Consider the following 13249-nt stretch of genomic DNA (forward strand, 5'->3'; position numbering starts at 1 on the left):
CGATAACACATCTCTTGGAGCTCTAGCTCACCTCTTTGGTGTTGTTTTCATTTGATTAATCTAGTTCTTGCCAGTTCTTCTTGAACTTCTTGTTAGATCTCGAGTTTGTATTTTTGTGTCCGTGACAGTTTATCGAGACTTCACTCACCTCAGATATCAAAGCTAGTTTCTTCCTCGTTAGAGTGTGAATTACCCCTCTGCTTGGAAGTGTACTAGCATTTTAGAGGTTGCGGATTACCCTCCTCTAAACTGATACTTCTTTTGTTACAATATTGGAGTCTTATTCTTCTTGGAGAGAATGGATTACCCCTTTTCTTGAAGCTCTTAAGGCATTTTAGAGGTTGTGGAGTACCCTCCTCTAAACCAATATTATCTTCTCATAGAGTCATTTCTGTCCTTCTCTTAGAATGGCCGGAGGCCAAGACATTAGTATGACAGAAAGTTCAGAGTCCAAGTTAGATGCTATCATGAATGCCCTCGCTACGTTATCGCAAAGAACTGCAGAGATTGAAGGAGTCATGGCAAGGCTTCATAATGATGGAACATCTGGGATGGCACAATCTAGGTTGCACCAGCCTCAAACTTCTGCACTTGGAGAAGCAACTTTGCCTCAGGTTCGACAAGCACCGCTGGTTCTACAACATAAGGAGCCCCGAGTTAGCCTTCCGGACAAGTTTGATGATACGCGTTCCAAGTTTCAAGGATTCGTCAACCAAATCAGGTTGATAACAGTTTTACAGCCCGAACGCTATCCAACGGAGGAGTCACGTGTTGGGCTTGTCGAAACCTTACTTACAGGGCAAGCTCTATCATAGTTTGCTCCTTTGTTTGAGAAACGATCGTCCATACTAAACAACTTTGAAACCTTTTTGGAGGTATTTGCGAAAGTATTTGGTGAACACGACAAGGTTCAATGGACTACAGCAAAGATCCGGTCACTACGACAAGGGATGCGCTCTACATGAGTCTATGCATCGGACTTCAGGCAATTAGCATGTGACATGAATTGGAATGAAGAAGCGTTGATGAGTCAATTCTAGTGGGATTTAAGGGACGATGTTAAAGATTTTCTGTTAACTCTTCGTGATCCGCAAACGCTCAATGAAGCTATTAGTCAAGTTATGAAGTGCAATAATCGCCTATTCCAACACCGCCAAGACCAACGTTCAAGACAACCTATGATTCGCCACGTCCCAACTATGTCGGCAAGCAGCGTGAATTCACATTCAAATGTAGAAGACATGCAAATTGATGCGGTACGTATCAAATCCCTTACTCTAGAAGAAAAAAAGCAGCGTATGGAGGAAGGTCTATGCTTGTATTGCGATGAAGAAGGCCACAAAGTTAGAAACTGCCCCAAGAAGCAGAATCGATGTATTGACAGGACTAGGGCGCGTTTGTTCAGGAAAACGAGGATGCCCAGCCACAATAGGAACCGTGCGGCTGGACATTGAAATATCGCAACAACAATCAGGTTCTTTTCTTTTTCCTCAACCTGCCCTTTGCTTTACAATCCCTTTACTTATTGGCCCTCAGAAACTGAGAATCATAGCATTATTAGATTCAGGAGCATCTGCTTGTTTTTTAGATGAAGAATTTACAAAGCATCATAAGATCCTTTTAGTACAAAAATCCAAACCTGTTCATGTTGAGGTCATAGATAGACGACCTTTATTGTTTGGTAGTCTCACCCATGAATCAAAACCTATAGAAGTGATGTTTAAGGGCCATAGTAATCATATTATTTTCAATATTATTAGAACCCCATCAAATCTTGTTATTCTTGGTCTTTCCTAGTTGGAAAAGCATAACCCATCCATAGATTGGAAGTTGCGGAAGATGACCTTTCCCACAAAACCACCCAAGAACAAGCCTAGTAGAAAACCCCGAATAAAGAAATCCTTATTCATTGGAGCAAGAGTATTTATAAGATCGTCGAAGGAAGGCACACTGTTTGTCATTTATGCAGCTCCAACTACTAGGGAGAAGATCTCGACAGCAAGTATATTGGAGCAATATAAGGATTTCAAAGACGTGTTTCAAAAGAAAAATGCCGACATGCTATCAGAACACAGACCATATGATTGCGCCATAGACTTGCAGGAAGGAGCACAATCGCCTTTTGGCCCAATCTACAATCTATCGCAGATGGAGTTGGCGGAATTGTGAAAGTACATCGACGAGAATCTAGCTAAGAACTTCATCCGTCATTCAAAATCGTCAACTGGAGCACCCATATTATTTGTGAAGAAGAAAGATGGCTCATTGCAGATGTGTGTGGACTATCGAGGCCTCAACAAGGTAACAAAGAAAAATTGTTACCTGTTACCCTTGATTTCTGGTCTCTTAGAACAACTTGGACGTGCAAGGATCTTTACAAAAATTCATCTAAGGGGAACTTACAACCTCGTATGAATCAAACAAGGAGATGAGTGAAAGACAGCGTTCTGTACAAGGTATGGCCATTTTGAGTATAATGTCATGCCTTTTGGTCTTATCAACGCTCCAGCGGTCTTTCAACATATGATGAATGATATTTTTCGAGAGCATTTTGATGATTTTTTTGTCATCTATTTGGATGATATTCTGATAGTCTCCAAAAATGAGGAAGAGCATGAAAAGCACGTTCGTTTGGTCTTGAAGAAACTATGCGAGCGAGGACTATATGCCAAGTTGGAGAAGTGTTTATTTCACCAAATAGAGATGGAGTTTTTGGGGTTCGTTGCGACTATAGAAGGCTTGAAGATGGATTCCAAGAAGGTGGAAGCAATCGTGTCCTGGGAGGTTCCGAAGACGGTTAGAGACGTACAATGCTTTCTTGGTTTTGCCAACTTCTATCGGATCTTCATCAAAAATTACTCTCAAGTTGCTGCTCCTCTCACTTGGTTAACATGCAAGGATAAGCTAGAATGGAGACCTCTAGCTAAGAAGGCATTTCAAGACCTGAAGATCGCATTTACTACGGCTCCAATCTTGGTACATCCAGACTTTACAAAGGCCTTTTATTTAGAAACTGATGCTTCGGATTTTGCTTTGGGAGTTGTACTTTCACAAATGGGAGAAGACAAGAAGCTCCATCTAGTTGCATTCTATTCTCGAAAGTTCTCTGCTGTTGAAATCAATTATGAGATCCACAATAAGGAACTTCTTGTTATAGTGGATTCTTTCTAAGAATGGCGTCATTTTCTTGAAGGAGCTGCACATCCAATGATCGTATATACAGATCACAAGAATTTGGAGTATTTCATGTTAGCTCGAGTTCTAAATCGACGTTAAGCTTGGTGGAGTTTGTTGCTATCTAGGTTCGATTTTGTTATCACTTATCGACCTGGAAAGCAACAAGGACTATCTGATGCCTTATAGAGGAGATCGTATCTTATACCAAAGGCTGGAGAAGCAGCATTTGATCAACAATGTACGACGTTGTTGAAGCCAGAGCAATTTCAACTTTGCGCTACTATTGTGCCAATTGATGTTGACTTCCTGAATCAGGTACGTGCCATGACCATTGAAGATTCAGTAGCCATTGATATCAAGCAGCGTGCCAATGACGACAAGTTCAAGGTGGAGGAAGATCTTTTATACTTTGAGGAGCGGTTGTATATCCCAAAAGGACAAAATCAAGAGAGAGCACTTCTTCATAAAAGTGCATCTATAAATCCTATTTAAGTAAATCCATTGAGATATTGAAAAAGATAGAAACTTAAATAAAGCTTAATTTATTGCAAAAATTCTTGAAATTTGATCTTGTTCCATCAAACTTCTTAGTCATACTAATTATTGTCTTCTTTATACTTATAGAAGTGACTTCTTGAATTTAGTTGTGAGGCTAATTGACTTGCTTTTTCTAAGTGTACAAATTCTTGGCATAAACTCTAGATTTCTTCCATATGTAAAGTAATAGTACCTCTATGATTTACATTAGAAATATGTGAGATTTCTACTTTTAAAATATTGACAAGCTTGTAAAGATATGCAATAGTTGTAAATCTATTATCATTTTTTTAAAGAATAGCATCTATAATATTTTTTTTTATAGATAATTCAAATATATTTATAAAGTTAAATTAAAGAAGGATAATTTGTAATCTCTAATATCAAATAAAAATATCCACAAAGAGAGATAATCCACTCTCTTTAATAAAAAAATCAATCTTAAAAAACTAAATTATTTATTTAAAGGTGGATAGTCTACAACCTTCAAAACTTAATAATAAAAGTAAAATAATCTTTTTACTTCTAAAAAAAGAGAAAAATAATAAATTAGCACTCTTATCAAATTTTTAAGGATATAAATCTTAAAAAAAGATATGCTTGATATACTCTTATTTTACTTGAAAAGATTAAAAAAATACTCAAAGTTGGTAATATATTGAATTTGAATAGCTATTGCCAAAGACAAGAAGACTAAAAAGTCTTAAAATAAGATTGATGACTAAAAAGATATTGCAAAATAGTGAAAAAGGCTTCATTCTTTCTTCCATATATAATCTCTAATTAAGAGCTACAAGGCAATCTTCTATAGGACCTCCAACATGTGTTGACTTTGTTAGACATATATTTTAACTTATAAGACAAGTTATCTATATGTATGCCACATAGTTAGCTTGTTCCACAAGCTACTAATACATGTAGTAAGTGGTTAACTTGTTGACCAAGTTTCTAACCTATCAATCAACTACAAACATATGTAAAGTCAAAACCACATCTATAAAGCTTTTAGGAAGCTTTTCTATACAATATTATGAAATTAATTTATATTTACCTATTTCTATCTAATCATGTAAGTAATTATCTGAATAAATGTGTATATTCATGACATAAAGAGGTAAGACAAGGAATACCTCAATCTTTCCTATACAAAGTTTTGATATATTTGGAATCTAAAATTTTAAAAAATTCTTTTTTGATATAATATTTTTTATTTTAATAATATGTTATGATTTATCATCTTATATTATTGTATTCTTTATATAATAAATTCATTCTAATTTTTTTAATTGAAAAGTTATTATTTTAATTCAAATGTTGATATTGCTTTATTACAATTTTATAGTATATCAAAGTGATTGAAATTAGTTGATAATACTCATATATTTGTGAATTTTAGAAATATTTTACTTTATTTATATTATTTATTTTTTATTATTTTCATTGTCACATTTTAAAATACTGTAAGAAATAATTAAGTATATAATTTGATTATATACTTATTATGTAGTATTGATAATTTTCAATCATATGCAATATGCATGTATATTATTTATTTATGGATCTTAAAGCTTTCTATAGATTGTTCAAAGAATTTTTTCATTATTTATTTATTTGTAGAAGTCAAGTTTATTTTATTAATTATTTATAAATTATCTCTTATTTATTAAAAAAACTTATATCATAGTAAATTTTATATATATACATATATATATATATATATATATATATATATATATATTTATCTATAAGAATATTTAAAGACAAAATCATCAACAACAATTTATTTTTATTTTTATTTTTATTTTATATCAATAAAACATAGATGTTCATAGCCAAGACTATAATTAAAATTGGAACCATCAAAATATGTCTCATATAATTTTAGTCATAAATATATATATTTTTTTAGTTTAGTACTTATACCTTTTTACTTACTTTGTATTTTAGAAATTTGAAGCTATATCCAATAACATCTTAGTATTTTTTATTTATTTTTGGATGTTTATTATTTAATTTATGATTATTTTAAATATTTCTTTAAAAATACTTTATAGTATATTATTATCTTATACAAAAATTATTCTTCTTTTAGTTTTATTCAATTTATTTATTGATTTTTATGCTTAAAGAAAATATGTATATATCTATCTATATATATATATATATTATTAAATAAATTTTATGATATTTTTTGTAATTTTTAATTTTAATTTTTTTCAAATAATTTAATAACACATCTAATATATAAAATATATATGATATATATATATATAGATTGTAGTTTCAACATACTTTATATTCTTCTTGATAACAAAATTCTTACTTTTCTTTAGGTCAAAATTTAATCTTGATTAGAGTTTAAAGAATAAAATAGATCAATTTGAGTTTATATGCACTAGTTTAAATCTTCTACAATAAAATAATATATAAAATAGATATAATTTTTTTTGAAATAATCATATACCTTATATTGAATATAATTCTTTGTAAATCTTTAACTAACTAAGTGCAATACATCTAAATGTTTAAACATAATTTGAATAAATATTAGTTCCATATTATTAAAATATAGAAGCAATGATTATTCTGCTTTTAATTAAAATAAATATAAATTTTTAGTTTTTAAAAGATATCTATGTTGTCTTTCATTTTCTATAAATTATTATTATTTTTTTTATCAATGCTACCTTTTAATTTATGTTAACTTATTTTAAGTTTTTAAATTTTTCTATTTTCCAAAAAAAAGTTATAAAATGTCATGCCTTTTTTATAATGTGATCGATGCCTATATTACTTAAGTAAGTAGAAGTAAATAGAAGTAGATAGAATATATTAAGTAGATAATATATTCTTTAAGAAACTTTAAATTAGTTTTGTAGAAGCAAATTAGATCTTTAGTTTAATTAGATATGCCACTTGATTATTGAAATTTGTCTCACAAGTTTTTTACTTTTAAAAAGCTATATTAGAAGCCACCTACAACTTGACACTTGGGCCACATGTCTTGTGGTTCTTAAGAAGCTTTCATACGGCCTTCTTGGTAGCTAATATAAACGGAGATAAGAGTGAGAAGTTCTTTAGTCTTAGAAATATCTTTCTTGTATTTCAACATTGATTAAAGACTCTTTAGTCTCCTCGTAATTGGCAATAGCTATTTTAGTTTAGTTTAGTTTAGTTTATTTTATTTTTTAGTTTTTATTTATTTATTTATTTATTTTTTAAAATCTCATAGCTTTTTCTTTTTGTATTACTTCTCCCTTCTTCAATAATACACAAGTATATTGTCTTTTGAGTTTTATCTAGATTCATATCCTTGACATATAATCTTCTATATACATATGTATATAATGCATCATCTCTCTCCTTACTTTTGTTGTTATTATATATATATATATATATATATATATATATATCAATAGAAATATAAAGAATTAATAAGTTTAACATGAAAAGCAATAAAGGTGCAATCTTAATCTAAATAAATTGTACCATCCTAGGAATCATAGTGATTAATTGTTTGGGAGAAATTTTACACATAATTAAAATTATCCAAAAAAATTAGTTAAACATGAACAAAAATATATATATATATATATATATATATATATAAAATAAAACACATATAGATTACAACAAATTTAAGTGTAGAATATTTATTACAAAGAATTCTAAGTTTTTTGAATTAATGAAATAATCAATTAATATAAATATTTTAATAGATTTTCTACAAAATCAATATAAATGATGTCTAAGTAAGTAAAGCTAAAAGAAACTAATTTGCAAGCCAATGCTTTAGAATTAAGGATGAGAATGACTTGGTTGGTATAGATTCGTACAATGCTGCATGAAATTAAATCCTTTGAAGTGTGATTGACTTACCCATAAGTGCGTATTCACAAACGTATATATATTTATATATACGTAGAATTGGATACCCAAGCCGTTTTCAGAATACGTAGAATATTACATACGTATCCAGTCGAAGGCGGCAAACGACAGATGTCGATCAAAACTTCGTCGCCCCAGCCCCACAGAATGTCATCGTCGACGAATTCTCGACGAAGGAGACTTCGTCGAGGGGACGAAGCTCGACTTGGACGGCGGTCGTCGAAGCCTTCTGCAGCAGCTTCTATCGATTCTTATCGTGCCAGCACCTCATCCGCATCCGCGAAACGATCCCACCCAATTGCGTAATCTCCACGGTTTCTGCATTTCACAGTTTCGAAATTCCACAAGTTTAGCACATTGCGGAAAGTTTATATATTGGCCTTCCAATATTAGCTTTCATTGGGCCCACCAATGTCGCTTTCGATGGCATCAGTGTGTCCTGTGGCAATTTTTATGTTTGAGGATTCTCTGCCCTCGAAGTTTGATGCTGGTCAGCGTTTCTGATAACTTCCGATCATGTCCAATCTTTTTATTTTGAGGTGGGTTTGTGAAAATTTCCGGGTTTGGAGCGTGTTCGTGGAAGTGTAGTGGTGTGAAAGATTCTTTGTGGCGTGGTCTGTCGTGGAAAGTTTTTTGTGAAGTGTACGTTCCATGAAGATTGACCGCGGCCTCCCTTATGCCGTCTTTGTGCAGGATTCAGTATCTCTGGTAGGTTGTTCGTATACTTGAAGAACCTTGTTGGTTCCGTGTAATTAGTTTCCAAGTGGTCGAGATTCTGCGTCGTGATGTGGTGCGACTTGTTTAGTGTCACGGTTCAGAAATGTGGACGCCGGTGAAGGCCGGCGCGCAGTGCGAGCATGGGAGGCAGCTTTGAGTTTCTTCTGTTTCAGCACCTGACGATGACCAAGCTAAGGCGGTCGAATGCGCCTCTGTAGTGGTGAGTTTGTCTTCCTTGAAGCAATTCGAACTGATACAACTGGAGAAGAGTATTTCATAATTCGAATTTTGGGTCTACATAGTTCATTGGCGGATTTATGGAGTCGACTTGGAATCCCTCATCATCTGAGTCGGTTTATTAACTGTGGTTGGTCGTCATGCAGTCTGTATCCCTTAGGGAATTCGAATTGTTATTTTAGAAGAGGATATTTTTGCTATTGATACATCTCGTAGTCGATATACTGGAGATTATGCTATCGTCACAATGAGACCGTTGCTTGAGCTTAGTTTTTTAAACGAGTTACACAATAATACCCGATTTATTTATTTATTTATTTATTTTTTGCATTGTAGAGGATGAAAGAGCTGTACATTTCTTGTTTACTTGCAAACCGGTAGTCCCTGAATGATGATCCGTCGATGTCACTCAGTTCCCTGTTTTGTTGATTGATCGGGAATTTAGGGCTTTGTTAGAGTACGTTGAATACAAGATGCATACAATGTCAGCCTTGTAAAGATGCTGCGATGTTTCTTGATCAACGAACAGTGCTTAAATCATTTTGAAAGGAGGTTTTTGTTTTTTTAATCGTAGGTTTTATGATACTTCGAAGGGATGCTCGCATGTTCTACCTTTTCCTGCTCTGGTGCATTTGTTTCTAAGCTTTCTCTATTTCTGTTAGACATCTCCAACAGCTGAATCTACATGTTCTTCCGCATCTAGGGTTCACGTCGATTCTGAAGGTCGTTATTTGTGTTTTCTTGTTTAATTTTATTTCTTAGATTTTGCGTGGTGTCTTGATTGTCATGGGGACTTTATTTTTTCCGATTGTAGTTCTCTTCAGAGATCCCACATGGTCTGAATCCTGCGACTTTTATAACAGATAAATCCTCGTTCCTTTTTTGTTCTAACAATGGCATATTTTGTGGATGCTCTGATCAGTTGTAGGAATGGGATATGATTGGAAGAAGCAGTATGGATTCATCATACTGTTTCTATCACTTGCGATGTGTGCAGCATCTGCTGAAATAGGTTAGTGCCGAGCTTACTTATTCCCCTCTTGCATGGTGTATCGTTGAAATACCTGTGATGGCAGTCTTGACTTTTACCATTGCCACGTAGATCATCTCATTCAACATGTAGTGTTTTCTTCTTTCTAGTAGTTTCAGACTTAATTGATTCATCAAATTGCTACGAAAATCTCCACAGGATTGTCATCCTCGAATTCTTGATGTTGTGCGGGATTTGTCATATGCGCTTTGATATATAGCATTGATGCCATCACTGTACCTTTGGAGTGAACGCTCTGCATCATACTGAGTAGAACGGGGAGAGTAAGACAAGTTGGCCTTTCATGTATAGATCGGAAAACTGCGATTTGTGAATATAATAGGACAAAAGCGCTCAATCTTGTGGAGTATGCATCTGCGGTATATGCCTGCCTTGACTTACCTATTTCTTGCAGTGATCCCTTGTTATTATGAATGTATGTCAATTGTTCATAGTCTATTTCTCTTGAATATCTTGAACAACAAATGTGCAGTTGTATATCTGTCAGGGTCTTTTATATGTATCTCTTCATTCTGCGTTGTTTCGTTGATAATATCTGAGTATTGTGATATGTCGAAGTAATGCTTTGTTCTCCTGGCAGGTTTACACAATTGACGACCTGTCACTTCTATCATGGACATGTTCCCGTTGCAAAGGTTTGACCAAGGTGCGCCAATGTTTGTTGAGCAGATTTCAGTTTGGCGGTTTACCTATTAATTGTAAACACTTGGAATTATATTTAAATCTGTGTTTTATAGTGGTAATGACTGGGCATATAACCACTACCAACTGCAGCTAAATCCTCAAAAACACTACTTTTTCCAAACGCGACGCGTTCTTCATCTTCTTGACATGTTGAATGACGTGTTCTTATTCACCATGGTTTAGTGCTTTATATGTTGTGGTGTTTTTGATGGGGCAGGGTTTCAAGATCCATACACTAATCGTGGATGTTCAACATTGTCTTCAGGTATTTCATCTTAAAGTCTGCTCTAACGTTGAGTTCAGTTTACCACTTAGTGTTTCCAAGAAATCCGGAAATTGGTTGCTGAGTCTGTAACTCTTGCTGTTTCTGGTTCGTTTTCATCAGAGTAAGTTAGATTCAAGGTTGTAAAAGTATGAACGACCATCACGTATAATTGACAATGAACAATGCCCTTGTTATGAGTACCTCTTTATACATGTGTATACTTGTGTGCCCAGTTTATTTATTTTGTTTCATAATTTACTTATTGCGAGGCTGGCTGAACTTAAGTTCATATTCCGTGCAGGCTTTTGTGGGTGTGGCGGAAAATTTGGATGCTATTGTAATTGCTTTTCGTGGAACTCAGGACACCAGGTGCTTCTGTGTTCTTTCACTTGCTACAATTATTATTAGCTTTTGATGTTAAGACGCAAAGCACTGATTAGTATCTTCATGAAGTGTTGACTTCAGCCCTTGTGAAAAGTGACTTAGTGCTGATAGATTTCATACTCGTGTGCAGCATCCAGAATTGGGCCGAGGACATATATTTCAGAGAGCTGGATCTGCATTATCCAGGAGTAATTGATGCAATGGTACGTAATCTGAATATCAGTCTCATAATAATATTCCCGTTATACCTCTCTATTTTCATCTTATTTTGACTTGCTACTTGGTATCAAGCTGAAGGCGATCATGATTGAAGTTTTGAGCACTTTTTGGTGCATTTTTTCTTGTGATATCATGCTCAGAGTCAAGTGCTTTTTTTATTTTTTGTTTTTTTATTTTATTTTATTTTTAAAGTGCAGTCTGACATCGGATGTTTGTATTTGCTATGAAGGAATGCAGACCCAAAAAATGGTTTTAATCTCTTTCTTTTTCTCAGCAGGTACATAGTGGGTTCTATGCAGCTTATCACAACACAACACTACGGGAGCGAGTTTTTGATGCAATACAAGCCATTCGGCAAGCTAGGAGTGACCTTGGTGTTATTATAACAGGACATTCTATGGGAGGGGCAATGGCTACCTTCTGTGCACTTGATCTTTCTGTGAGTCAGCTAACTATCATGGGAACGCTGATGGGGCAAGCATTAATGCAAGAATAAGATAGTAGGAGCAGAATATCTGTGTTACTCATATGATATCATTTTACCAGTAGCATGCTCAATAGTTTTTTAAGGTTGTGAGAACCTTCATGTTAAGCATTATTGATTTCATTGATTGCTATCTTTACAGGCGAATTATGGCTTTAAGAATGTCGAGGTCATTACGTTTGGGCAGCCTCGTGTGGGAAATTATGCTTTCGCACTGTACTATAATGCGTATGTCCCATTGACAATCCGTGTGACGCATGCACATGACATAGTACCTCATCTGCCCCCTTATTATCCATTGTTGGGAGAAAAGACTTACCATCACTTTGCTACTGAGGTATTTCTGGGACTTTCTTATCATTTTGAAGCTCTTATTTTTTTGAGGTCATTGTTATTAAGCCTTGGCTACACTATTTTTGTCTATGATATACATTGGATTACTGTTCTTTCAGCAAAATGACTTAAGTGTAGCTGGAGCTTCTTGAAATGTGGTAAGGATACCCGTGGCTGCTGTTGGTTTGCACGATGAAGTTCGCGGCAGTGTTTGAGTAATTTCTACTAAGACGATGTGGCACACTGCTGCAGGTCTGGATATTTAGAGTTGCTGTAGGCCGGCTGCAATACGAGTTTGAGCGAGTTTGTGACGGCTCTGGCGAGGATACTTCCTGCAGCAGGTCTACTCCTACAGCTCAGATCGTTATGTTGCACATATTCTGCAGGTCATAAACATGTTGGTGACTTTGGTTGAGGTTTTCGCTGTGGAGAGTGTCATCTAATGAATGATTTGATTTTCTGTTTTTGATAATAACAGTACTTTTGTGGATCATGACAGATCTGTAACTGGCAACAGCATTGCTGACCATCTTAATTATTATGGCGTTTATTTAAAAACTGAAGACGATGTAATGGCTTTACAAAACAGCTCAAATGGGCAAACGTTGGGATTAGGCTGTAAGACCAGGTCTCTGTGGGAGCGTTTCCCCGCAATGGCACAGGAATGAAGCATCGTCCATTTATCGCAGGATGATAGTCACGTTTTGTCCGCAGGCCTTGATCAGTTGCAAATCATCTAAACTGAATAAGAGACGCTTTTTATGGATTACATCACTTCAAACAGAAGATGAAAGTGGACATACGAAACAGTCTCCCATTCCCTATGATGTGGATGGCTCCGATTCTGGGTTCAAGTACTGCTCTTAGGATGGCATAGATCCTTCCGGAGTATATGGGTCACTAGAACTGCTCTAGTGTGCATCACATGGAAGCCAGTAGCTGGGGTTGTTTCCTGTTGTAATGAATTTCTAGCGAGATTACCCATTTGAGAGTAACTCATTTGTTGTACATAATTATTCTTATTGTTTTAATAATAGGTCTCGCCTGATATAATGGCGATGCTCTGATGGAATTCTTCCATCAAATGTGAAAGCAAGGCTGACAACTTGGTCTAGGATGATGAAACAGATCTGGCCTTGCCTTGCACTCTTTGTAAAAGCAATGTATTCTACACTGAATTTGCATCCACAATCTTAACCCCCTTTAGCACTCACACTTAAATGTGGTTGTTTTGCATTAGTAAATGGGTTCAGTTCATTGTCAAGTCATTTGC

General features: G+C 34.7%; 1 protein-coding gene across 6 annotated transcripts; it reads left to right on the forward strand.

Annotated features, from left to right (window-relative positions):
- The first annotated feature begins 7893 nt into the window (after positions 1-7893).
- On the forward strand, positions 7894-13189 carry LOC112282880 (putative feruloyl esterase A). 6 transcript variants are annotated; one of them, XM_073534300.2, is made up of 12 exons: positions 7894-8141; positions 8296-8539; positions 9479-9568; positions 9899-9966; positions 10188-10253; positions 10509-10556; positions 10858-10925; positions 11071-11143; positions 11437-11598; positions 11786-11980; positions 12229-12317; positions 12476-13189. In XM_073534300.2, the coding sequence occupies exons 2-12, from the start codon at positions 8524-8526 to the stop codon at positions 12642-12644; spliced, it is 1044 nt and encodes a 347-aa protein (XP_073390401.1). In that variant the 5' UTR covers positions 7894-8141; positions 8296-8523; the 3' UTR covers positions 12645-13189. The 6 variants fall into 6 exon arrangements, with proteins under 6 accessions (XP_073390401.1, XP_073390400.1, XP_090106915.1 ...); XM_073534299.2 differs by having other exon boundaries at positions 7986-8141; positions 8408-8539; positions 12229-12362; XM_090250789.1 differs by having other exon boundaries at positions 7986-8141; positions 8408-8539.
- Positions 13190-13249: the final 60 nt, after the last annotated feature.

The sequence above is a fragment of the Physcomitrium patens genome, chromosome 5 (genome assembly GCF_059467195.1).
Source record: "Physcomitrium patens ecotype Gransden chromosome 5, ASM5946719v1, whole genome shotgun sequence".
In the NCBI taxonomy this organism is placed as follows: Eukaryota; Viridiplantae; Streptophyta; class Bryopsida; order Funariales; family Funariaceae; genus Physcomitrium; species Physcomitrium patens.

Excerpts from the sequence above, each read along its gene's own strand:
- LOC112282880 (XM_073534299.2), top strand. Across the intron at positions 11,981-12,228 it reads ACCATCACTTTGCTACTGAG|GTCTGGATATTTAGAGTTGC; the intron begins GTATTTCTGGGA and ends ACACTGCTGCAG. Across the intron at positions 12,363-12,475 it reads ATGTTGCACATATTCTGCAG|ATCTGTAACTGGCAACAGCA; the intron begins GTCATAAACATG and ends GGATCATGACAG.